This window comes from Dermacentor albipictus, chromosome 1 (genome assembly GCF_038994185.2).
Source record: "Dermacentor albipictus isolate Rhodes 1998 colony chromosome 1, USDA_Dalb.pri_finalv2, whole genome shotgun sequence".
Classification (NCBI taxonomy): Eukaryota; Metazoa; Arthropoda; class Arachnida; order Ixodida; family Ixodidae; genus Dermacentor; species Dermacentor albipictus.
Window position 1 is genome coordinate 130,175,499 of NC_091821.1, and position 23,796 is coordinate 130,199,294.

Below are 23,796 nucleotides of genomic sequence, written 5' to 3' on the forward strand. Positions count from 1 at the left end.
CCCTTCCTCAGCTTGCACGCGGCACTCCGCGGATCCTGCAACTGCGGCACCGCAAGTTTTGTTTCTTCGGTAGGGGCTGTCCTGTCGGCGCGCTGAGCAAATCAAGTCAAGCTGTGTATAGGCCCGCAAGCAACGTAACGGCGCGCTACGGAGCGAGCACATATCAGAAGGCGGCGGTGTACAAATACGCGTCACCCTGGCAGTGTGCCGTAAACTTAGCGTAGGCCCAGTAATTGAGGTGACACTGGCTTATGTCGCAAATATAATGAGAGAGCCTAGGCTCAACTTTTAAGCATACGAAGCGCAGTTAAATACATCCATTATTTCGGAACAGGTTACTTTACGCCACATATTCTGCTATATGTATAGGGCTTCCCAGCACACAGATCACTTGTATCACCATGCTGCACACATGGGAACGGTCATGGTCACAGTTTTCTGCAGTGCTCATATTCAAGAAACTTTGGTTTTCGATGTTCAAATGTTGCGGCTATCTGAACGGGAAGAAGAAGAAGAAGGCAAGAGGAAGGAGGAGGAGCAGAAATAAAAAATAAAGAAAACCTCGTCACAAAATAATAAAGGGGACTTTCTTAACTTCTTTGCAAGATAGCCGAAAATTATTTTGACGCCACACATGAAAATAGTTTTACATTGATTGAGAATTTGGCTTGTACTTTTTGAGTGGAAAGCGTTAGATAACTATCCCTTTCCATGCTCCGAACTTCCACAAACATCATAATAACTGCAATGAATGCACATGTGTGAAACATTCATGTGCTGATACAGATACTGAGAAAGTGTGGTCACAACAAATGAACACGTTAAACTCGTGGCTTTAGATAGAAACATTTAGTTCGAGAAACTCAGAAACAAAACAACGGCTTTTGTGGTGTTCCGTGTGCGGAAAAGTTAGCTTTACCACGCTATCGATTCTAACGCAGAGAAGCTAGATTGACAGGGACAAATGTACTCGAATACGAGGGAATGAACATGAGTCAATGAACGTCATAGAAATCGAAACTTTCTCCCATTTAATTTTACATGTTAACCTGAGCCGAGACCAAACTAACTCTTGATGGGCCCTTGGTCAGAAGACTGTCGAAGATTAGACGTTCAGAATCGAGTCGCCATCTTGAGTGGTCCGGCAATAAACGCTGAGTGCCTTAATGCAGTTTCCTTAATGTACTTCTCTGTTTACTTCGATGATACGCGCGTAATGTGAAGTTTCAGGTTTAGGCAGGATATAACACGCATATACTGTCGTGTATCGAAGTTTCGCGCTTTGAATTTTGTTAAGTATTGCACGCGGACAAACAGCCCGCCCTTTGCAACGTAGAAAGTGTAGCATGGACTACCACAAGACAGAAGAAGCGTTGAGTACTCGCAGCGAAGCTTGCACATAAGCCAGACGCACATTTAAACAAAAGCAAACGTTATGCATGAAGCAAATGTCTGCGCACCAGCCTACTGGTGTGCGTGCCCACACGCACTTGCTAATGGAAAGCGAAATCATTGGCAATACGTACCACGTGCATGCTTGCGTGATAAAAGAGACGGCTAACAGCCGCTAAAGCACTGCGTGCTGCCTGGTGTTCTCTCAAACGATCATCCAAAGAGCGGCCCATTTGGCCGATGTAGATGACAGTGGAATCAAATTATAGCCACATGAGAATCAACAAAACGCACAGCGCGCATTTTCTTTCGCAGACTTTAGTCCTTACACATCGTCACCCATGTTGCACATTATTAATAGCTTTTGCAGCGCTGAAAGAAAATGTACAAATGCCACACTTTTCAGCTGCCTTCTTGAGGCGGTGGGACAAGTTGTGCGTGCAAGGTAGAGACACAGGGGTGTTGTCTTGGTGGTGTAGTTTCGCTATCTAATGAGGGTCTCAGCAACAGCCAATATTACCTTTACTGGGAACCTGGCGCTGCGCAGTCGATTAACTTAGTGTTTCACACTGCAGGTTAGCCGTTGCTCGCAGGTTATTTGCGCGCCAGCTAAGCTCGAAGCTATTTCCCTTTTGACAATCCCGAATTAAACCTAGCTATATCTGAGGATTGGCTTTTGCGAAAATAAGCAGAGCGAACCGTCGCTATACGGTTAATGTACATGTCCAGAAATGGTAAGCAACCTTGCACCTTGAGTCATGCGGTGATTGTACTCGCTGCCAGTTGTGGTGTTACCGGGGTGATTTAAATCGAGCTAGTACCCCGAATAAAAAAATTATTAGATGTGGGAGATCCATGTGAAGAGTGAAAATATAGAGGTCCGTTGTCTAAGAGTCATCACTGCGCCACGAAAAGAAGGAATCAATTTCATTGTCAGTCTTTACAACTCTTCGTAGCAGCTTTCTCTTGAAATATCAGGTATATATCGTCATTTATTTTTTATTTTTTCTGCGTGGACCAATGCGAACCACCAGTGCTCCAGGTCAATACTGACTGCACATATCTGTTGACAGTGAGCTCCAGGGCACCCGCATTTACAAATTACTACGTTGGGGGAAGCACAGAGCATGCAAAATTACTTGAGGCAACTGCGAAACGGCAAGCAAAAGAACTTGCACTTTTACATATTACTGTTCCTTGTTATCATTTGCCCATGTACCAATCCTTGGAGGATGCCAGTACAGGCACCCGAAGGAACACTTCCCACCAGGCCCACACCCGCCGTACATAAGACGTATGAGCGGGGAGCAAACATCAGATATTCTCCCACTAGTTTGTGATACGCCAGTGGACACCACACACTTCATTATTAATCTAGACACTAACAACCTCAACACACAGAACGTCACGGAAACGATCGAGTCTATAATGACGTAATACGCACAATACAAGCTGCTTACAAAACAAACACCGCCCCCTAATTTACCAAACTAACGCACTCATAAAACACAATGAGGAGACCAACAAGCTCAACTCGTTACAAGCACCACGCGGAAATACACGAAGCACCGCACGAGCACCTAGCTTATGACGGCTTCCACATAAACCGCAGAGGGATACAGCTAGTTTCCCAGCATATCAAATGCTTTATTAAGGACAAGTATAGAAAAAACACTCGTTAAATATACTTCAGACACCACATCCACCGACTCTTCTGACCGTGTCAGCCCGAAAACGCAACTGCAACAGTCACTTCAGGAACACAGACAGCGAAATGTGAAGCGAGCCAATGAACAACACGGGACGGGACAACGCTGTTGTCCTGTACAGCGTTGTCCTGTCCGTTTCTTCTTACTTGTGCTCGCGTCTGTACTTGCTGGAACCCCTTATACGTTCACCACGCACCAACTGGCCCAGCAAAACACACCACTCGCTGAACTATACACCGCTAATATCCCAGGGCGTCCGATAGTACCAAACAACACCACCCCGACAGAGAGCCTCTACATTTCTTAACCCCTTCCTTGGTGACTTTTCCAAAACACTTCCGTTATTTGTACAAGATACTCCCCCCCCCCCCCCCCCCCCTCCTTACTGAGAATTATGGAGGACGTTAATACTGAAGGCATACTACCGCAAAACACACTTCTCGCAACACTAGACGTAATGGCCCTGTACACCAACATTCCAATCACTGATGGTTTATCTGGGATAAAAGAAACGCTGTTTAAGCACAATGCACAACACTCTATTTAAGTCTACTTGTCTCTTCTTGAATTAGTTGTAACATATAATTACTTCGAATTTGAGGAAAATTACTACCTACAAATACATGGGACAAGCATGGATACACCTTTTCGGCCAACATACGCGAACATATTTATGGAGACTCTAGAAACAAGTTTCCTATCTCACTGCACAGACAAGCCCCACACATACCTACGATACATAGACGACATATTTATAATATGGGGACATGGCCAGGAAAGTCTGGACAAATCAGTAACACTCCTAAATTCTTATCACCCAACAATAAAATTCACGTCGGAATCTAGCGCATAAGCTTTCTGTACGCAACAATTTACCGGGTGCTCAAAACTAAGCTTTATGGTGTTTTTAAAATTAGGCACTGGGAGGCACGCGAAGACCACCTGTGCAAATAGTTTACGTGGCCAGGGGGACACAAAGTGAGACAGTAATTATCGCTGTAAACAGCCCAATTAACTAAAATTGAATAATTACTTTTTTGTTGACTGCAGTAAGTGGGTACGTTTGTATTGAAAAGTTAGAGGCAGTCGTGTTTCTACGTATCAGTTCGAAGAATTCGTCTGACCTGTCTGTGCTCTGAGATATCAGACTCCAAATTTTAATTGTCGTTTGCACTATTACGCATGCAAGAGAGTAAGGATCGATGCAAAGCTCCTCCCTGATGTGACGCGGCTGTCGCGTGCGGCGTTCATTCTGACAACAGGGCGGAGGCATATAGGCAAAGATGATTACTGTTCCCCTTACCCCCTCGGCTGGCGAAATCAAGATATGACAGCGCGGTGTGCCGTGCAGTTGTTGCTTTTGATTTCAATAAAAGTTACAATACTTGGAAATCAGCCGTCACTTTATTTGCGTAGCCCAGGCAAAGGCCATGCCCGCTCGTCTGGTCACCATTACGCACGCGCACTGCCCTCCGGCTTCTCCGCTCGCGCCATTGTCTCGGCATGGCAGCTGCCACCATCGTTACAGGCTGCGTGGTCGCGTGTTACGACAGTGGTTCGGGGTTCTTCGATTTTTCATTTCGCCAGCCGAGAGGGGAAGGCGGACAGTTATCATCTTTGCCAATGCCTCCGCCCCGTTGTCAGATTAAACGCCGCACGCAACAGCCGAACCACGTCAGGGAGGAGCTTTGTGCCGATCCTAACTTTCTTGCATGCGTAATCATGCGAACGACTATCAAAATTTGGAGTCGGATATATCGGAGCACAGACACGCCAGAAGAATTCTTCAAACTGATATTGTGTAGAAACACGATTGCCTCTAACTTTTCAATACAAGATACCCACTTACTGCAGTCAACAAAAAGTTAATTATTCAATTTAAGTTAATTGGGCTGCCGACAGCGATAATTATCATGTCACTTTGCGTCCCCCTTGCTACATAACTTATTTGCACAGGTGGTCTTCGCATGCTTCCCAGTGCCTAAATTTAAGAAAACCATAAAGCTTAGTTTTGAACACTCTGTATATTTGACAATGGTACACTAAAGACAACGTTCTATAGGAAACCTTTTGATAAACAATAACACCTTGAATAATCAAGTCACCATCCAAGACATTGCAAACAAGGCATCATTAAAGGTCAACCCACACGACGACGTCGCATTTGCGTTGAAAACCATGACTACACAGAGAGGCTCGATCACCTTAAAGAAACCCTATCAAACAGGAACCAGCCGAACACTGCCCTTCAAAAAGCCTACGCCGATGTAACTAAACTTGATCAAGCCGAGGTCCTCAAACCTCACCCTAAGATCGCAAAAACAACGCTTCTGCTTACTGCTAAATTCTCAAACGCACTCTCAAACGTAAACAACATTCTCAGTAAATACTACCCAATTCTCACCAGCAACCAGAAACATAATAAGATCGTTCACGACCAGTCCAGAGCAGCATACAGATGAAACACTAACTTCAAGGACATTCTTGTACATGCCAAGCTAAGATAAAGACGAATACAACATCCGGTTCCTGTGGCCGCCCCAGGTTCTCTACATTCAAACATATTCAATCTACTACTACAGTAAAAAGTACAGCGTCGAATTACCTTCACAAGGTGACTTCCGAGTTTTACCTGCACATCAAGCAACATAGTTTACTGTCTAGAATGTGCCGCTTGTAACAAACAACACATAGGCGAGACTGGACAACAAATTCATACAAGACTCAACGGCCATCGCGCAAACACAAAACACAACTTACCTAAAGCAGTAGCCAGGCACTTCAATGAACATGACCATATATTGTATAAAGCAAGGTTCTATATACTAAAAACAAATTTCCGTTCACCTTGCAAGAAAAAATATACAGGATCATACCTCATGCACAAGTTTAAATGCCTGCAGCCGACGGGGATCAATTTGGCCCGTGACAACTTAGAATCGCTAAAAGCTGTAACTTGAACCAAAAACTCTCATATCATTAACAAAGGCACAAAACACGCGATGCCACCAGCTAACCTCGATTATCAATCTCACCCTTTCCTCCATTTCCAGTTCTTCCCTGCCTCTTCCTTAACATTCAATTATTCTTTTCCACGCTTTTACGCATATATCAACCATACGACCCCTTTCCCATGTACGCCTTCCCCCTCCCGTTTTTCTGCTGTCACCCTCCTATTTGTTCTTCCGTTTTTTTTTTGTTCTTTTTATTAACAGCGAAGCTTTATATGCCTAGTTTCCAGCGGATCGATGTCCGTTGACCAAAAACCGTGGGCCGATCCCGAAGATAGTGCAATACCGGGCCGACTCGCGGCGGAGGTGAAGCAGGCTTCATGCATTCCGCCAACTTGCAAAAGTGAGCGAGTGCGAACTTTATTTAGGTCCTGAGGAGAAAGAATTATATAAGTTTAATAAGAAAATAAGTTTAACATCTTGGGTCCAAATACAACCCGTATCAGATATTAAGCAGATAAGAACAGATACTGCCCATTCACCCGTGTCGGCCATGTCTATATTCGTACCGCCCTCTCGTTGTCGGCGTTCCAAGCGCTTGCGTATCTCATTTCCTTCTGCTCTCCCGTGGTGATGGTCCCATCGAAACTTCCCGCGTGTCTATAGATTCCTCCGGCCCCTAGGAGCAGCGGTCCCGTCGGCCACGCGAATGTATATAAAAATCACGCTAAATGAGTTTGTACCTATGATCAAAATTCTGTCACCTCCGTGTCGTATACTAAGCAGCTTCGCTGGTCATCCTCCTTCACAGAGTGAAATGGCTCATGATGTTTTTTCCTTTCCTCCTGGTAAATTCTTGCAGTTTTTTTTTTCTTATAAAGACCCACACCGACACATTCCAAAGTACTTGACGCCAGGATACCTTTTTCGGCACCTCGACCACACAGGATCGCGCCACTTCTATATGCCACCGCGGCGATTCCTACGCCGTACTACTGAGGAGAACATTCCTTGAAAGACCAATCCGCTGCCGATCCATTGTCCCCAGACTCCATGTCGCCATCTAAACCGCTTCAAAATTACCTGACGTATTGCTCTTACGCTAGTACGCTACTCAAGTCATTCTTTCAACTCCTGCCTTCTCGTTACTCGCACACTGACCCGCTCTTAATAATACGCTAATAGATCATTATTAATAGTACATAATACGCGTATAGATGTTGGTACTACATACTTCATAACACTACAAATGTTCAAGAACTTATCCGCAGCAACTTACGAGGCGCGCTGCCAAAACGGGCTTTCTTTGAGGATGTGAAATTTCCGCACAAAGGGAACAGAGAAAAATGACGGGAAGGTTTTTGTTTACAGTATTCACGCAAAGAATAAGGGAAAGCAAGTAGCAACAACGCCTAGTTGTAAAGTTAACACGCAGATTTTCAGCACCTCAGAACGATCGTATATGCGTCAGTTCCTTTTGTCTACATCTGCAGTTATTCTTTCTTCCTTATTTTCGTTTGTACTCTCGAGAATTGTATTGCGACCGCGGCGGTATCAAAGCCGTTAATTTCTTACAAGCGCGAAACGTTCAAACCACGTCTGACTGATGGAAGAAGGCACTACAGTAGGTTAAATGAGGCATGCAATTCCCAACTCCCTAGCGTTTAGGCCCGCAGCGTTCCCAGAAAAACGACGGGGTCAGTTATGCCCCCCTCCCCCTTTCCTCCTTCTCATTAGCTCTAGTATAACTGCTGTCCAAAGCTGCAGAAAGGCTGAACCTCCTCCAGCGCACTACATCTGCAAGCTTGGAGTGACGCCTGATACCGGCAAAAGGTGCCGAGAGCGATTGGGGCTATACTAATCCAGATACAACCAAATTAGGAACGCCCACTAAACTTGAACAAAGACACTCCCTCACCAGAACAGGAATTGGCCACCTTGGTGCAGTATTCGGCCCCTACCTCCCAAATGATTCCTTCAAAAAACTCATGGCCCTCAGTCCCCAGCAGCTACGGAGCACCTGACCAAGGCGGCGGTCAGACCTGCAACGCAGCAGAGGCTGCTAAGAAGCTCTAGGTCTGGACAGGCCGCTAATGGAAACTGACCCTTAAAACCTTTAACAGCCGAACTCTGTCGAGTGAGACTAGCGTAGCAGGACTCTTTGAGGAACTATCAGACATTGTTTTGGATATCATCGGCCTTAGTGAGATTAGAAGAACTGGTGAAGCTTATACATTGCTGAATAACGGCCATGTCCTCTGCTATAGAGGTCTCCCAGATAAGAAGCTATACAGGGCAGGATTCCTAATCCATAAGGACATAACGGGCAACATTGACGAATTCTACAGCATTAATGAGAGGGTAGCAGTAGTCATAATCAAACTTATTAAGAGGTATAGATTAAAGATAGTATACAAGCCTACGCCCCGACATCCAGTCACGACGATGAGGAAGTAGATCAGTTTTATGAAGATGTTGAATTAGCGATGAAGAAAGTGCAATATCTCGGTATACAGTAGTAATGGGTGACTTCAATGCAAAGTGGGGAAAAATCAGGCTGGTGAACAGGCAATTGGCAACTACGGCGTCGATTCCAGAAACGCTAGAGGAGAAATGCTGGTACAATTCGCAGAAAGGTATAAGCTGAGAATAATGAGCACCCTTTTCAGGAAACGTAGAAACAGAAAGTGGACCTGGAAAAGCTCTAATGGTGAAATAAAAAATGAAATTGATTTCATACTTTCTGCTGATCCCAGCATAGTGCAGGATGTAGAAGTGACAGGTAGGGTAAAGTGCAGTGATCATAGGTTAGTGAGGGCTAGGATTCACCTCAATTTGAACAGAGAAAGAGTAAAATTGGCCAAGAAAAATCAGGTAAACTTAGAGGCAGTAAGGGTACAAGCAGATAAATTTAGGCTGGTGCTTGCAAACAAATACGCAGCCTTAGAACAGAGAGATGATGATGATGAGACAGAGGTAATGAATGAAACCGTAACGAGGCTGGCTTCAGAGGCAGCAATTCAAGTCGGAGGCAATCTCTCCCAAGTAACAAAGGACCTAGTAAGGAAGAATTCTATACTCACCTGTCCAGTACCCACAGGACTCAGGAGTACTCTATTCTAAACAATAATGAACAGTATACAGAAACTTCTCCTTTAACTAGAGATGAGGTCAGAAGGGCCTTGCACGGCATGAAAGGGGGAAGTGGCAGGAGAGGATGGAATAACAGTCGATTTAATCAAACATGGAGGATACATAATGCTAGGAAAACTGGCCGCTCTCTATACGAAGTGTCTATATGCAAGGGTCCCAGAAAACTGAAAGAATGCAAACATTATACTAATCCACAAAAAGGGAGATGTTAAAGAACTGAAAAATTATAGGCCCATTAGCTTACTCTCAGTATTATATAAAATATTTACCAAAATAATATCCAATAGAATAAGGGCAAGACTTGACTTTAGTCAACCAAATGAACAGGCTGGCTTCAGGAAGGGATGCTCTACAATGGATCACATCCATGTCATTAATCAGGTTATCGAGAAATCCATAAAGTATAATAAGCCTCTCTATATGGATTTCATAGATTACGAAAAAAAGCATTTGATTCAGTAGAGATACCAGCAGCCATAGCGGCATTGCGTAATCAAGGAGTACAGACCGCGTTCGTAAATACCGTGGAAAATATCTACAGAGATTCCACATCCACCTTAATTCTTCACTAGAGAAGTAGGAAGATACGTATAAATAAAGGGGTCAGACAAGGAGACACAATCTCTCCAGTGCTATTCACTGCGTGCTTGGAAGAAGTATTCAAGCTATTAAACTGCGAAGGTTTAGGAGTAAGGATCGACGGCGAATACTTCAGCAACCTTCCGTTTGCCGATGACATTGTTCTATTCAGCAACACTGCAGACGAGTTACAACACATTATTGAGGACCTTAACAGGGAGAGTGTAAGAGTGGGATTGAAGATCAATATGCAGCAGACAAAGATAATGATAAATAACCGGGCAAGGGAACAAGAGTTCAAGATCGCAAGTCAGCCTATAGAGTCTGTGAAGGAGTACGTTAACCTAGGACAACTAATCACAGGGAACTCTGACCATCAGAAGAAAATTCACAGAAGAATAAAAATGGGTTGGATTGCATACGGCAGACATCGTGAGCTCCTGACAAGAAGCTTAACGTCATCATTGGAAAGGAAAATATACAATCAGTCAGGCACGTACCCAGGGGGGGGGGGGGGGGGGGGGGAGGCTGGGCCCCCATCCGCCCAAGGCACCGCTCATGACACACATTCCTAAAGCGTCGACAATCAATCTACTCGGCGGTCAAGATTTTGCTGCCTTTTACAGCTAAAGTAGCGTATGACTAAGTTCTGCAGTGTTTTTAGACATCCGTTAACAGAAAAAATCACCATGTGGGCCGATACTGGTGATAGTGCAAAAAGGGTCCAAGATCAATGGCACATATCCCTGTGGACTAGGGAACCTATAACGCGCCCTTCGGTATCTTCGGGATGGACCCACGTATGGGGAGTGCTTAACGCCTGCTTCAGCTCCACCGTGGGTCGGCCCGGTATTGCAATATCTTCGAGATCGCCCTACCTCTGGGGAATTCTTAATGCCTGCTTCACCTTCACCGCGGGTCGGCCCGGCATTACATTACCTTCGGGATAGACCCACGTATGGGGAGCGCTTAACGCCTGCTTCACCTCCGCCACGGGTGGGCCCGGTATTACAATATCTTCGGAATCAGCCTGCGTATGGCGAGTTCTTAATGCCTGCTTCAACTCCACCGCGGGTCGGCCCGGCATTGAATTACCTTCGGGATGGACCCACGTATGGCGGGTGTTTAACGCCCGCTTCACCTCCGCCGCGGGTGCGCCCGGTATTGCAATATATATCTTCGGTATCGCCCTACGTGTGTGGAATTCTTAATGCCTGCTTCACCTTCAGCGCGGGTCGGCCCGGCATTACATTACCTTCGGGATGGACCCATGTATGGGGAGTGCTGAACGCCTGCTTCACATTTGTCGTGGGTCGGCCCGGCGCTGCACTACTTTCGGGATTGGCCCACGCATGCAGGGTGCTTAACGCCTGCTTCACCTCCACCGAGGGTCGGTTCGGTGTTGCACTATATTCGGCAGAGGCCCACGTATGGGGGATGCTTACGCCTGCTTCACCTCCGCCGCGGGTGGGCCCGGTGTTATATCTTCGGGATCAGCCTGCGTATAGCGAGTTCTTAATGCCTGCTTCAACTCCACCGCGGGTCGGCCCGGCATTGCATTACCTTCGGGATGGACCCATGTATGGGGAGTGCTTAACGCCTGCTTCACCTTTGCCGTGGGTCAGCCCCGCGTTGCACTATCTTCGGTGGTGCCCACGTATGAGGGGTGCTTACGCCTGCTTCACTTACGCCGCGAGGCGGCCCGATATTGCACTATCTTCAGGCCGACCCGCAGCCGAGGTGAAACACTTTGCTTTTCGTTTGAGAGCTTTGACTGTCGCCATCTTTCGCTGCCATTCCATCTTCACAGAGTGGAATGATTGTCAATTTTTTCACTCCTTTTGGTTGGCGGTAGTTATCGGCATCTCCTGGGGTGTGGAGGCCAGTTTTCTCATCGATTCGGTGCCTGCGCGATTAACTCAAGGTGAATTCAGTTGTCACCATCTATTGCAGCAGGCAAGGCCTTGTTTATTGTTTTCATTATAATATTTTATTTTATGTATAATGCCCAACACAATTTTTATATCACCATCGTTTCAACGATCACGCGCATCCCTGTTGCTTCATTAGTTCAACCTTCGTTGTTTAGGGTGATCCAGGGGCCAGGAAAGGGATTCGGTTTATAGTCAGCTGCTCTGTATGCTCGTGGAACGAGTTGTGGCCGGAGAAAACACCAGTTGCGTTACGTGACTTTTCCTTTTGCTTCATTACTTCCTCGAGTAACGGCTCGCCGCGACGCTGGCAGATCCTCGGAACCATATACCCGCGATATGGGTTAGATAAGGTGGAAAATAAAATATTGCGAAACAGCGTCCATCATCAGACCCTGCAATGACAGTTCAGCCCATAATCATTATGACTGACCCGTTACCTCGTCTGGGTTTTCCCTTATTGTACAGCACTTTTCGTGCAAAATTGGCAACTGGAAACAAGAGTCGCAGGCAGATGAGAAAGTAAGCGATCTACTAAGCGAGAAAACCAAGGCAACAGCCAAAGTGGGAGACAAAGCCAAAATTGTTTGTGAAAATATTTATGTATCAACATCTTTTTTATTTAAAAAGGAAGTAGAGGAAACGCCGCCGAAAGTGGAGAATAATTCCATGTGTTTTGAATGAAGCTTCGAGCCACCTGACGTAGCCACTTCCCTGCTGGGGGGAAGTGGCTACGTCACTTCCCCCCAGCAGGGGAAGTGGGGGGGGGGGGGGGGTTCTAACTTTCTGCGGTGGGCGCAGTACGTCTACAACCGCAGCGTCCTGCGCTCTACGCGGTTGTACGGGACTGGTGAGCACGCATCGTTACTCAACTTCCCAAATAACAACACGAGTCGGTTTTGCTACTTGGTAGAGCAATAAACGAGGGATACAAAAGAACTGAGATTGCTACGCACATATAGATTTCTCTATAATTCTTCCAGAGCTAATTCAAAACAACGCTACTAGAAATCTTTATTTTGCACTTTCGCTTGTTAACTTGTTCTTGGCAAGGTTCTTCCTGCGCATCTTTCATGCACGAGTCCATTTGATGTGGTTCTTTGTTTGCCAAGTAAAGAAGAGGTGTATCTCAAAGGCGCACCTGTAAGATACACGTTATTTTATTTCTCTTTTGCGGCCTTACGCGTCTTTATGGAAAATGGTGGGCGTTATTCACATCTGTACTAGTAAAAGTACCCTCCCCCTCATTTGCACAAAAAAGTTGCCTTGGGTTGCCCCCCCCCGAAAAAAAAAAAAATTCCGCGTACGTGCCTGCAATCAGTGCATTTTACCGGTGCTGACATATGCAGCAGAGACTTGGAGACTGAAAAAGAGGCTTGAGAACAAGTTAAGGATCGCGCACAGAGCGTTGGAACGAAGAATGCTAGGCATAACTTTAAGAGACAGAAAGAGAGCGGTTTGGATCAGAGAACAAACGGGTATAGACGATATTCTAATAGACATTAACAGAAAAGGACGGCGCTGGGCAGGTCATGTAATGCGCCGACTAGATAACCGTTGTACCATTAGGGTGACAGAATGGGTACCAAGAGAAGGGAAGCGCAGTAGAGGACGGCAGAAGACTAGGTGGTGCGACGAAATTAGGAAATTTGCGGGTGCTAGTTGGAATCGGTTGGCGCAGGACAGGGGTGATTGGAGATGGTAGCGAGACGCCTTCGTCCTGCAGTGGACATAAAATAGGCTGATGATGATGATGATGATGATGATACGTTCTTCTAAACACAAACGCATGCCGCCTACGACACCTCTGAAAGCTCCCTAACCTCACGCTCCCCCAACACGCCACCGTCCTCTGTCCTTCTCTTTCTCTACGTTTTTCTTTCTTCTTTTTCGGCCGCCTTCACTCTCCCGATCCTGTCCCCTCATCTTGGAAACTATGCCCAGAGCCGTCAAACCTCAGCGCTCATTTGCTTTTCAATCTCTCCCTCTACAGCCAGCCACCACGGACAACGACCGCACATGACGTCACTCCACTATCCCGTTAAAACTAACATGCCGAGGATGACGAGGCCACCTTTGAGAAAGATAGGTCCTCCTATCGAAACGTTGGCCAGCCTTTCTGATGCACCTTATCCCTGTTTGTAACCTTTATACCACGGGTGCTACTCCATCTGTCAGACCCTCCTTTTGATTTTGGATTTCATAGAAAAAGTGATCGGAAGTTAGTTCCCAAAAGTGTGTGCGCGCGTGTCTGTGTGTATGTGTGGAGGGAGGTGGCTTATTTTAACCAAAAGAATAAATAAATAAATAAATAAATAAATAAATAAATAAATAAATAAATAAATAACAATTATCGCGTTATATTTGTGCGAGTAGTACAAATGAGCGGGAAAAGTCATGTTTGAATATATTTTATCACCGCAAACGCTGGTGTGATGGATTGGTTACGTTCATCATTGAATACATTTGAAATGCCCGTTTCTGAATAAATCCTGCATTTTAATGTTTGTTTTTTCCTTTAATACTTCGTAGGCCTAAATCATCAGTAAACGAAGTGCAGTTTCTAGACTAAAATTACATCAAGCGCTTAGTCAATGCTGAGAAGGGAAGCGCACAATATATAATGCTGTACTTACATGTGCCACGAAAGGTTAACTAAACAATAAATCACCGATTCCTGTTCTTACTGCACCTTTTAGTCACCCACAACATTCGATATGTACACACCGTTTCTTTGAAGCTGCATATGCTGTACCTTTGACGTACTTTCACTTGACCTTCAGTGCGCCTAGTAACTGCATTCGTAATGACTCCTGAAGGAATTAAAAAAATATGGGGGAGGGGTCAAAATACACGTATGTGCTTGGTTAAAAAAAGAAGAGCAGAAACCTTGGTCGCAAAACTTCTATTAATAGAACTCGATATTTGGGTTTGCTCTAACGACATTTTTATTTGAAATCATATTCACCAGTATTCATGTCCTGAATAATCATACAGCAGCCTAACATGAGAAATGTCCATCCGAACCCGCATTCACAAAGCTTCTCTTACGCACGAGCATTTTTTCATCGTTGGTCAGCGTTCGGGCACCAGCCACTGGTATCGCAGCGTATAATAGCGGTCAGCATAACGGTAAGACAGTCACAAGGACGCGAGGCCAATCGCGGACGGCACTTACGTGAGACAACTTTTGCAAATACGGGTCCTGGTCTCACTTTAACCATCCTTTTACACTGTATTGCTAAAGGACGCTCATTTTTAAGTGCACGTATCGAAAATATTTACGCGACTCGTTCACTTTTAGCGCCAGCCTGCAGTTGAACTGACAGAATTTTAAATTGTTGGGCACAGTTGGAGAGAGTGAGAGACGAGGGAAAGAGAAAAAATAACGGGAGGTCCACCAGAAAAAAGAAAATCAGATTCGCTACCCTACGCTGGGGGACGGGTGAGATAGAAATGCAAATAGGAAATAGACAGCTGAACAGATACACTCGCAAAACATAAGCGTCAGGCATTCTGCCTCAAAACCGCAAGCTAGCTAGTCTGCGCAAGAAGCATGGCTTGTCTCGTCGCTGTTGTCTCCACAGTGGTTGACACCATCACATGTCAAGTTGCTCGAGATGCACAGGGTGTTGCTACACTGAAAGTCCAGGCACCTCAGGTTGGGCATACGATCTGCAAGCACAAGCAATGTCAACAACTCTAATTGCAAATGGGGACACAGGCAGTGTGCAAGAAATGGTGGTTGTATTGGAAGAGGCAGCGCACATGCAGACGATATATAATGGTATACCATCATATATAGTTGTTGTATACAATAATTGTACACTTAATCCCAGAAAGGCCACCATGCTTTCTTTTATTTGTCTAGCTTCATTTATTTGTTATTTTTGCGATAGTAATTACATAAGGGGTAAGAATAGGTCGACCTTACAGGGGTTCCGAAGCCGGCGCCTTAACTATTCGGCCAAGACACGGACACAACTTCATACTACACAAATGGTAGATCTTTGTATGTCACTCACCGCAAGCTAGCAGCAGTACCACATCTATTCTAATGGACATAAGCATGCAATTTATATTTCAAAAGCATTTACAATAAAGAAAAAAAAAAGGGGGGGGGGGGCTGAAATGATTGCATTCTGCCAACGACGCCGAAGCGCAGTACGCTGAAATAAACGAAGAGGAAAATAAGTCAAGGCGCCCCAAAACTGGATGCAATGTGTTTATTATCGCAAGATAATAATAACGTAATCCCGCTTCATCGTCAGCAGATGCGGGTGATAAAAAGCTGGGGTGCGGGTTCTTGAATGCCATCGCCTTAAGTTCCCCCCTTCGTGGTGCCAAACCACTGCACGGCTTTTCATCTAGCTCAGATAGAAGCGCACGTGAGAACCTCGCCGTGTAGATGCCTCCTAGCGTAAATGGCGTAAAAAGGCGTGCAAACTGCGGTCACCGTCACCTCGGCCACGAAAGAGTCATAGGCTGTCGCTGTTGATTGCAGAGGTTCACAAATGTTCCGTTCACATATGAACGCGTTCCGCTTGGGAACCGAAAAGGTGACTGGCCATAGCGTGTTATCCACAAACGCTTTTTTTTTTACACTAGATTGATTGAATGTAAAGGTATTTATCGTGCTTATGGGATACTTCCACTCTGGTCCATTCGTCCTCCGCCGGAAGGAACGAGGGGTGGGATCCTCTCCGCTTGAAAGATACCCACATGGTAATCTGATTCTTACTGGAAAGTGATCTGTTCATGACTTAGTAATAGTAGCGCATTTGCATGACACGGACATATACAAAATAAGAACACACACAAAATGTACTTTGTCTGGTGGGCTATTTTAACCAAATCATGAATAATCAACCATCCAGTCGGTATACCTGTTAAGCGATTCTTGTACGCAGTGATGATTAGATTGAAGCCGCTTCCTTGTGGACTCTCAGCGTCTGTGGTATACCTGAGGGTCACGTAGTTTCCTTGTATGGAGGTGTTCCCCACATCCGAGGGGGAGCTTCCACAAGACAGATCTGCCTGTGGCCGCAAAAATGGAAGTGACGGAGTGAGGCACGAAGGTACCAGCTAAGGGAATGTCGCCTCCACATTTTTCTCGCCAACTATGTTGCTGCAGCCACGGAAAGCATCATTAGTCTGAATTAAACGTTATTGCTTTCAATGCGCAACTACCCCGCCTGCTGCATACTTAGCAAATCATTCTGCTGCATATATGAATTTAAAGTAAATGGCACTCGCAAGAGTATAAATAGAACAATTCCGTCGTTTAATGAATATAGTCAAGCTGTTATCGCTCACGAGTATAGAAATTTTTCTGTGTTGTTTTGAAACAAGGATCACATTAGTGTCAGCAAAGAACGGAAACTAAATATCTTAACACACTTCCTTATGCCAAAAACCCACGAAACAAATATAATTCTCGTCACTTAGCTTCATTGATGCTGTTCAGAGGTACTGTATATTCTGCATAGGCCACCAACGCAAATCTCCGCAAAAAAAAAAAAAAAGCGTGACCTGTCTCACGGTCCGAGATATGTCCATCAATTCAAAGCATTTGTGGTGCCGAACCTAATCTGTGTATCGATGTAACTGCGGAACAAATAGTAGCTCCGTTTTTTCTGTAAAATAAAAGATCACATTACATTTATTATTATTATTATTATTATTATTATTATTATTATTATTATTATTATTATTATTATTATTATTATTATTATTATTATTATTATTATTATTATTATTATTATTATTATACGGCGGCAATAGCCTTCAAAGCACTTTTGGAAACGAGGTCATAGCGCCAAGCCATTACTCCATAACAAATCATTCACAACGCTAATATAACGAAAAAGCACTGAACAAAATTATAGTAACGTGTTAACATATTCAGCCACTTCCGTTAGCAGGACGCCAAGGCGTATGCCATTTTGAGCACAGGCGCAAACCTAAGATAAGCCGAGCACAGTCCCATAAGAAGGGAGAGGCGTCTCCTTGCTGTGGGTAACGTCGTAACTACAGCCTTGTCAGCATGAGCACAGCGCTCGTTTAGTCATCCATAATAATGGATAATAATGGGTTTCTGAGGACAAATTACGTGAGAGAACCAGCGAAAAAGACGGTGTCGACACTGTGGGAATGAAAATCGCTACGCCTATGTGACATTACTCTCTCTTAAATTTATGTCCAAATGCAATCCTGGTAATAGTGAAATTGAAGCGGATTCTGAAGTTGTTGTTTTTTTAAGCATTAATTCTGGGATCAGAAATTTAAAACGCGATACAAGCAAGCAGCAGACTATTTTACCACCTTGCTAGGTCCTATAGCGTGGGCACCATCAAAAATGACCAGGTGATCGCGGCAGCCCAAGGACAGCCTTTCAAAGCGAAGCATGAAACGCTGCAAGATGGAGTGTGTCTGGAAGGTGATGTTGCAATCCAGGTTATTGTCGTTTTCAGACGTGAGCACGGCGCCGTCAACAGTCTTGTAAAGCGAAGCATGTCGATCTCGGGCGCACAGTGATGAGACATTAACTGCAAGAGAAGAAGGAATGGCTATGAATATAAGAACATTGTTTACGTGCTTCGACGAAGACGTTCCTTTCTTCGAGGCAGGTATAAGAACGATCGTGTGTGAACGAAATGACCATGCATGATGCGATCGTTCTGGCTCAGAAGATCGTTGGCAATGAATATAATTGAGAAAACTTACCCGCTTGCCGTCATCGAATTGAAACAATGCAGAGCAGCTCAACACAAGTAGCACGCGTGTTTATTTTCCTACATTTATTACCTGCGTGGATGACGCCGACACGACTCGTTCTTCATTTAGTAGACTTCCAGGACTCGAGTATTTTTTTTTTTCTTTAGCGGCCATCTACGCTGCAGCACCGCCGTCGGAATCTCGAATAAGCTTTCGCAGACAGTGGTCTGACTTTTTTCTTCAAATTTTATTATTTTTTTTAATCACGTTTCATTTTAGTCAGAAGTAACGCAAGAACTAAACATGCACTAATGATTGCACAGTGAACCTATGTACAGGGTGTCCCATATGTAACTTTAGCCCAAATGTAAAAATATGCGAATGCCACGTAGCTGGACAGAACCGAGGTAATGTTGTTTGCCGTCGCTCGGGGATGCCCAGATTATTTTTTTTTTCGTTCTACCTAATTACATAACTTGTATTCATTAATTAATCAACTTCTCAAACATTCTAATTAGACGAAAAGTGTCAATGAGAAAATTGCAGAGCAACATGAAAAACTCCCGATACAGCATTCTGTTGCTCAATACGTGCTACGTAAAAGTGTTTTTCCGAACACGAAAGAAGCCCGCCAATACACGCAATGTGCCTCGAGCGGCATTTCGCGTGCATTTGCGGGATTCTTTCACGCTCGGAAAAACACTTTTACGTAGCACGTATTGAGCAACAGAAAGCTGTATCGGGAGTTTTTCATGGTGCTCTGCAATTTTCTCATTGACACTTTTCGTCTAATTAGATTGTTTGAGGGTTTGATTTCATTATCTAATTAGCTGGAATGCAAAAAATATTTTCAGTATCTCCAAGCGACGGCAAACAACATTACCTTGGTTCTGTCCAGCTACGTGGCATTAGTACATTTTTAAGTTTTCGCTAAATTTACATAGGGCACCCTGTAAACGCGTAAAACACGGGCGATCCTGTTATGCTATATATATATACAGCATATTTACTTGCCGCTAGCTGACACTAAACGTGAATAGGTAATAGCTGATTCGTTTTCTTCTCAGCTCGCTTTACAATGTTGCAAACCGCTGTTGTTGTACTGCAGCAACTTAAGCGAACATATTTCGATACATGCTGGGTGTGATAACAGTCAGCTAATTATGTTTTATTGTCCATACGGCACATGTGCAGGTGCAAGTCAAGCGCTTGCGCGCGCGCACACACACAAAAAAAAAAAAAGCCGGCTAAGAAGATCTGAATTCAATGTAGGCATCCAGAGTACTACTCACAGAACTGGTTTACATCCGCGAGGGTACCGTGCCTGCAAGCGAACAGCGACAACAACAGAAGCCGGAGCACGGCAAGAGAACGCTGGACGCTAGCCATCCTTCGAGCACTGCAGGAAGCGGCCTTTGAACGGCTGTCACAACGAATGCCGCCTGTTTACGCGCAGTCAACGCCTCCCGCCCTTGCGCGCGGCAGGAGCGCTGCAACCTCTAGCGCCATATAAGGCCTGCCAGGCCGGGACCGCCAGCCAAGCTAGGGACCCTAGCCAAGCGGCGGCGCCGAAGTGAGATACGCGGGTGGGCGCGCAAGCATTGCCTCAGCGCGCGCATCGAGGCCCAACGTGCACCGCGCGCAATCCTGAAAACAGTCCGACAGTCGGTGGAGAGACGTGTACCCAGAGAGCTCTGGAGCCTCGAGCTGACCATCCCGCTTGAATTGCTGTACTCTGCGGCAAGCTGGACTACCTGCGGCGCCGGACAGTTTCTTCGCTGGTAGTGACATTTACTAATGCGCGTCGGCCAAACTCAGTTATTGTAGTCACACCACATCCCCGAACGAGCGGAGTGGTCGCAAGGCGATCGACACTGTATGTCTCGCTGCGCTGAAACCCGACGACGACGTATATGCTGGAAACATATCATCATGGACTATCCGCTGATCTACCGCTGCCTAACGCTTTAGGATGTGAATCCATATTACACCTGTAAATCAGCGCTGGTATTCGAGAATAATTAGTTCTAAAGCTTCTATAGTTTGCACAGTGGTGCGACTTCGGAATAGCCTGCAGTTTATTTAAAAGTAATTACTGTTAGCACAACTACTCGAACGCGGTTAACTATAATCGCCGCCACAATAGTTGTTTGAATACTTTTGCATAGTTTGACAGCGCATGCACGTGACAAAATCATCTTGGACCATTCTGCTTACTTGCTCTCGTCTGCAAGAAGTTTTCGTTTTCGTTCAAGTCCAAATGATGTAGCCAGATACAAAAAGTTTAACTGCGTCAGTAGGATTCAAGGTCGCCATCTCGTGACTTCGTGTGATACTGTATAACGCCATAGTCAAACCCGATAACTGGCGAGACGAGGTATTTACAGCCGAATGTGACATGACTGTTAATATTCCAATTTTGATTTAGGTTATCTATGTCCAGTGTACTTGTACTTACAATTCAGACGGAAAGGATGTGCTAAATTTAAAGCGACTTCACAGCAATTCAGTCTACTTGCTCTTACACTTCAGCACATGCTTTCCGTCTGAATTGTAAGTAGAAGTAGACTGGACATAGAGAATCTAAATCAAAATTGGAATACTAACAGTCATGTCAATATCAAAGCAATATGAACATATTTTGCAACTTAGGTGGCAAAAAAAAATGTCGCACGCGTGATGGAAAGCGCATTGGATGTAACGTAACGCGCTCTTTAAGTTTTGTCATGAGGAGGTCCGAAACAATAGGTCGGCTGAAATCGATAACGATGGATTTATCGCATGGTTCAAAGAGGCAGCATTGTGTGATTTCAATAAACCAGTTGTTAGGCTGCATTCGTCCTGTCATCTTCTACCTCGATGTTTCGTCCCCAGCGCAATTTGAGTTCACAAAAAAGTATGTCTTACCAACTAGCCTCCCAACACACTCTCATTGAAGTTGAATTAGCCTGGTGTTGATGATGATAGTGAATTCTGAACTGAGCTGGTAATGAACGGAATATTTGCGTGCCAATTTCAATACTTTGGCTGCGCGATCAAAATTAATTCACTCCAGGCGACAGGTTTGACAGGCGCTCGACCAGAGCATCATGTGGACACAGGGGGGCGATCTTCACCTGCGCGTCCACGCCAGGGGCCACACGAGAGCTGAACTTTGAATAACACAACTTTCAAATGCGAAGATGTCCTGTGGCGGCGCTGTACACACTTGAACACGCTTTATATTTGATGTACGCGCGGCTTTCATGCCTTCATCACCAATATATCCGTTCACTTAATCTTCACCGAGGATAAAATATAAGCTACCCCCCCTCTCCCGCACACACACCTTTCTTTAAAGCGAATCTTTTTTTGCCTCTTCCTTCGACTTTCCCGCTGCTGCTACTGCTGCTGTCTGGCACACCACGTCGGAGGAGGGGGGGGGGGGGGGTCGGAACGTGTGCACATGACAGGAGCGTGGCAGAGAGGAAAGGCGATGCGAGAAACTCGTCTGACCTTTGCACCGCGCCCAATGTGCACAATATGCCCTCTGGAGCTCCCTGGGCATCGCCACAATAGCCTCTTGACAGCTGTAATTATCCGTGACCCCCCGCAAAAGCATTGCAGGAACTGCAACGCTTACCTTTCTACTAACGTGCAAGTCCAGAGGGAAGATAGAATAGTAAAGAGGCACTACAGCGTGCCTCATAATCAGATCGTGGTTCTGGCACGTAAAATTCCAGCATTATTACCTGCCAGAATCACGATCTGATTATGAGACGCGCTGTAGTGGGGAACTCCAAATTCATCTTGACCACTTGGGGTTATTTAATGTGCACCTAAATCTATGTACAATTGTGGGGTCCATGGGCGTTCCGGAATAATTCAGGCTGTAGGCACTGTTATAAACATATATTCTACTAATTATTGTTAATAGTCTTGCTAACTTTAGCTGGGCATCCTGTATACATTAACTATACAATATGCATCGTCAATATGCATCCCGTCAAAATCAATACTCCATCACAACAGACGACAGCAGCGCTTTCTCCAAGTCACGAGGACAAAATGTATCCTTTGTCGCCCAAATTGGGCTCGACACAAAGAAATGGTCCAGTGTCATAGTGACAATAATGTACGCTATAACATTGGCTCCTAGAAAAAAAAAGAAATGTGCAGATTACACGATTGATGCACTTTAGGGATCTTTATATCTGCGTAACAGTTAACACTCGTACAGCTTGTGAACTGGTACAATATTAAACATCCCAAATTATTTACCTGTGTATGCATCAGTGTTGCGGAATGGGCGCCCCCCTTGCAATTCCATTTCCGGGGAATTAGTAATCGCCGCAATTCCATTCCTTTCAATTCCTCGGAATGAAATAACTTAGCCCATTCCCACTCCGGGAATGGCCGGTGTTGTGATAAGCCGTTCACCCCGCGGCACCACTCGGTACGATTCCATTCCCCATAATCGCACGATTATAGGGAACGGGCCGACGACTTCGTCAAAATGGTTCTCGACACGGAAGAATTATGACCAGCGCGGGAACACCACGTTCAGTAGACGTTTGAGCAATTAGCAATAACACGGCTGTCACCTGTCAGCAGCACAAACTGGCATGTCCAAGCCGGAGACGCGCTCATTGCGATGATCCGTCCATCATCTGTCAGAGTATGATCGTAGTCGGCGAAAAGGGCAACCTACCTCCGGATTGGTGGGACCTTATGTCATTGGCCTCCTGACACCGGATTGGTGGGACCTGATGTCAACGGCCTCCTGACGCCGGATTGGGGGAAGTGACTAAACAATGAGCATGCAAGGCTAAATGTAGCTACGGGAGTGAGCGGCGACTACCACTTTGCCATCAACCTTTCTGTATTTCTTTGCATTTTCTTGTACATTTGTAAATATATACGTGTTTGTCTAACGTCCTGAATATCGGACCCAGCCTCACGCTCACCTCACTCATCCACGACAAAAGTGGATCCCACGTCTTCGGACCCCCATTCGCAACACCGGACAGTTCAATTCCATTCCTGAGGCACTATAACGTAAAGCTATTCCAAACTTTTCTATTCCAATTCTGCAATCACCCCTCCGCGATTGGTCAAAAAGTTCCTTGGACTAACCGCACTTCGCCTGTCATACCACATCACGAAAACCGGGATAGCTCCCATTCTGACATGACGTGTACACACTTATTATGGATGATTCAACCGAACAAAACAAAAATATTTGTTTCTGATCGACGCCTTTTTGCCATTAACCCTCTGCTATTGGTCAAAAAGTTTCAGGCTGCACCCGCTTCACTTGTCCGCCACTCGACATCACAAAACCGCGAAAACTTATTGCGTCAAAGCGACGTGCACGCGTTAAAG

At 45.2% G+C, this 23,796-nt stretch overlaps 1 protein-coding gene and 1 pseudogene across 1 annotated transcript; both read right to left on the reverse strand.

The window, feature by feature from the left end:
- Positions 1-6,364: 6,364 nt before the first annotated feature.
- LOC135896852 (U2 spliceosomal RNA) lies at positions 6,365-6,607 on the reverse strand (annotated as a pseudogene).
- A 5,947-nt stretch (positions 6,608-12,554) lies between these two features.
- LOC135896827 (low-density lipoprotein receptor-related protein 10-like) lies at positions 12,555-19,908 on the reverse strand. Its single transcript, XM_065425308.1, has 4 exons — positions 19,725-19,908; positions 18,040-18,263; positions 16,602-16,752; positions 12,555-15,390 (listed from the first exon to the last, which is right to left on the reverse strand). The coding sequence occupies exons 1-4, from the start codon at positions 19,819-19,821 to the stop codon at positions 15,254-15,256; spliced, it is 609 nt and encodes a 202-aa protein (XP_065281380.1). The 5' UTR covers positions 19,822-19,908; the 3' UTR covers positions 12,555-15,253.
- Positions 19,909-23,796: the final 3,888 nt, after the last annotated feature.

Coding starts and splice junctions, on each gene's coding strand:
- LOC135896827 (XM_065425308.1), bottom strand. CDS start 19,821: ATGGCTAGCGTCCAGCGTTCTCTTGCCGTGCTCCGGCTTCTGTTGTTG. Junction 16,753..18,039: donor ACGCTATAGGACCTAGCAAG/GTGGTAAAATAG, acceptor TTGCGGCCACAG/GCAGATCTGTCTTGTGGAAG. Junction 15,391..16,601: donor GTACAAGAATCGCTTAACAG/GTATACCGACTG, acceptor TTGTGCTTGCAG/ATCGTATGCCCAACCTGAGG.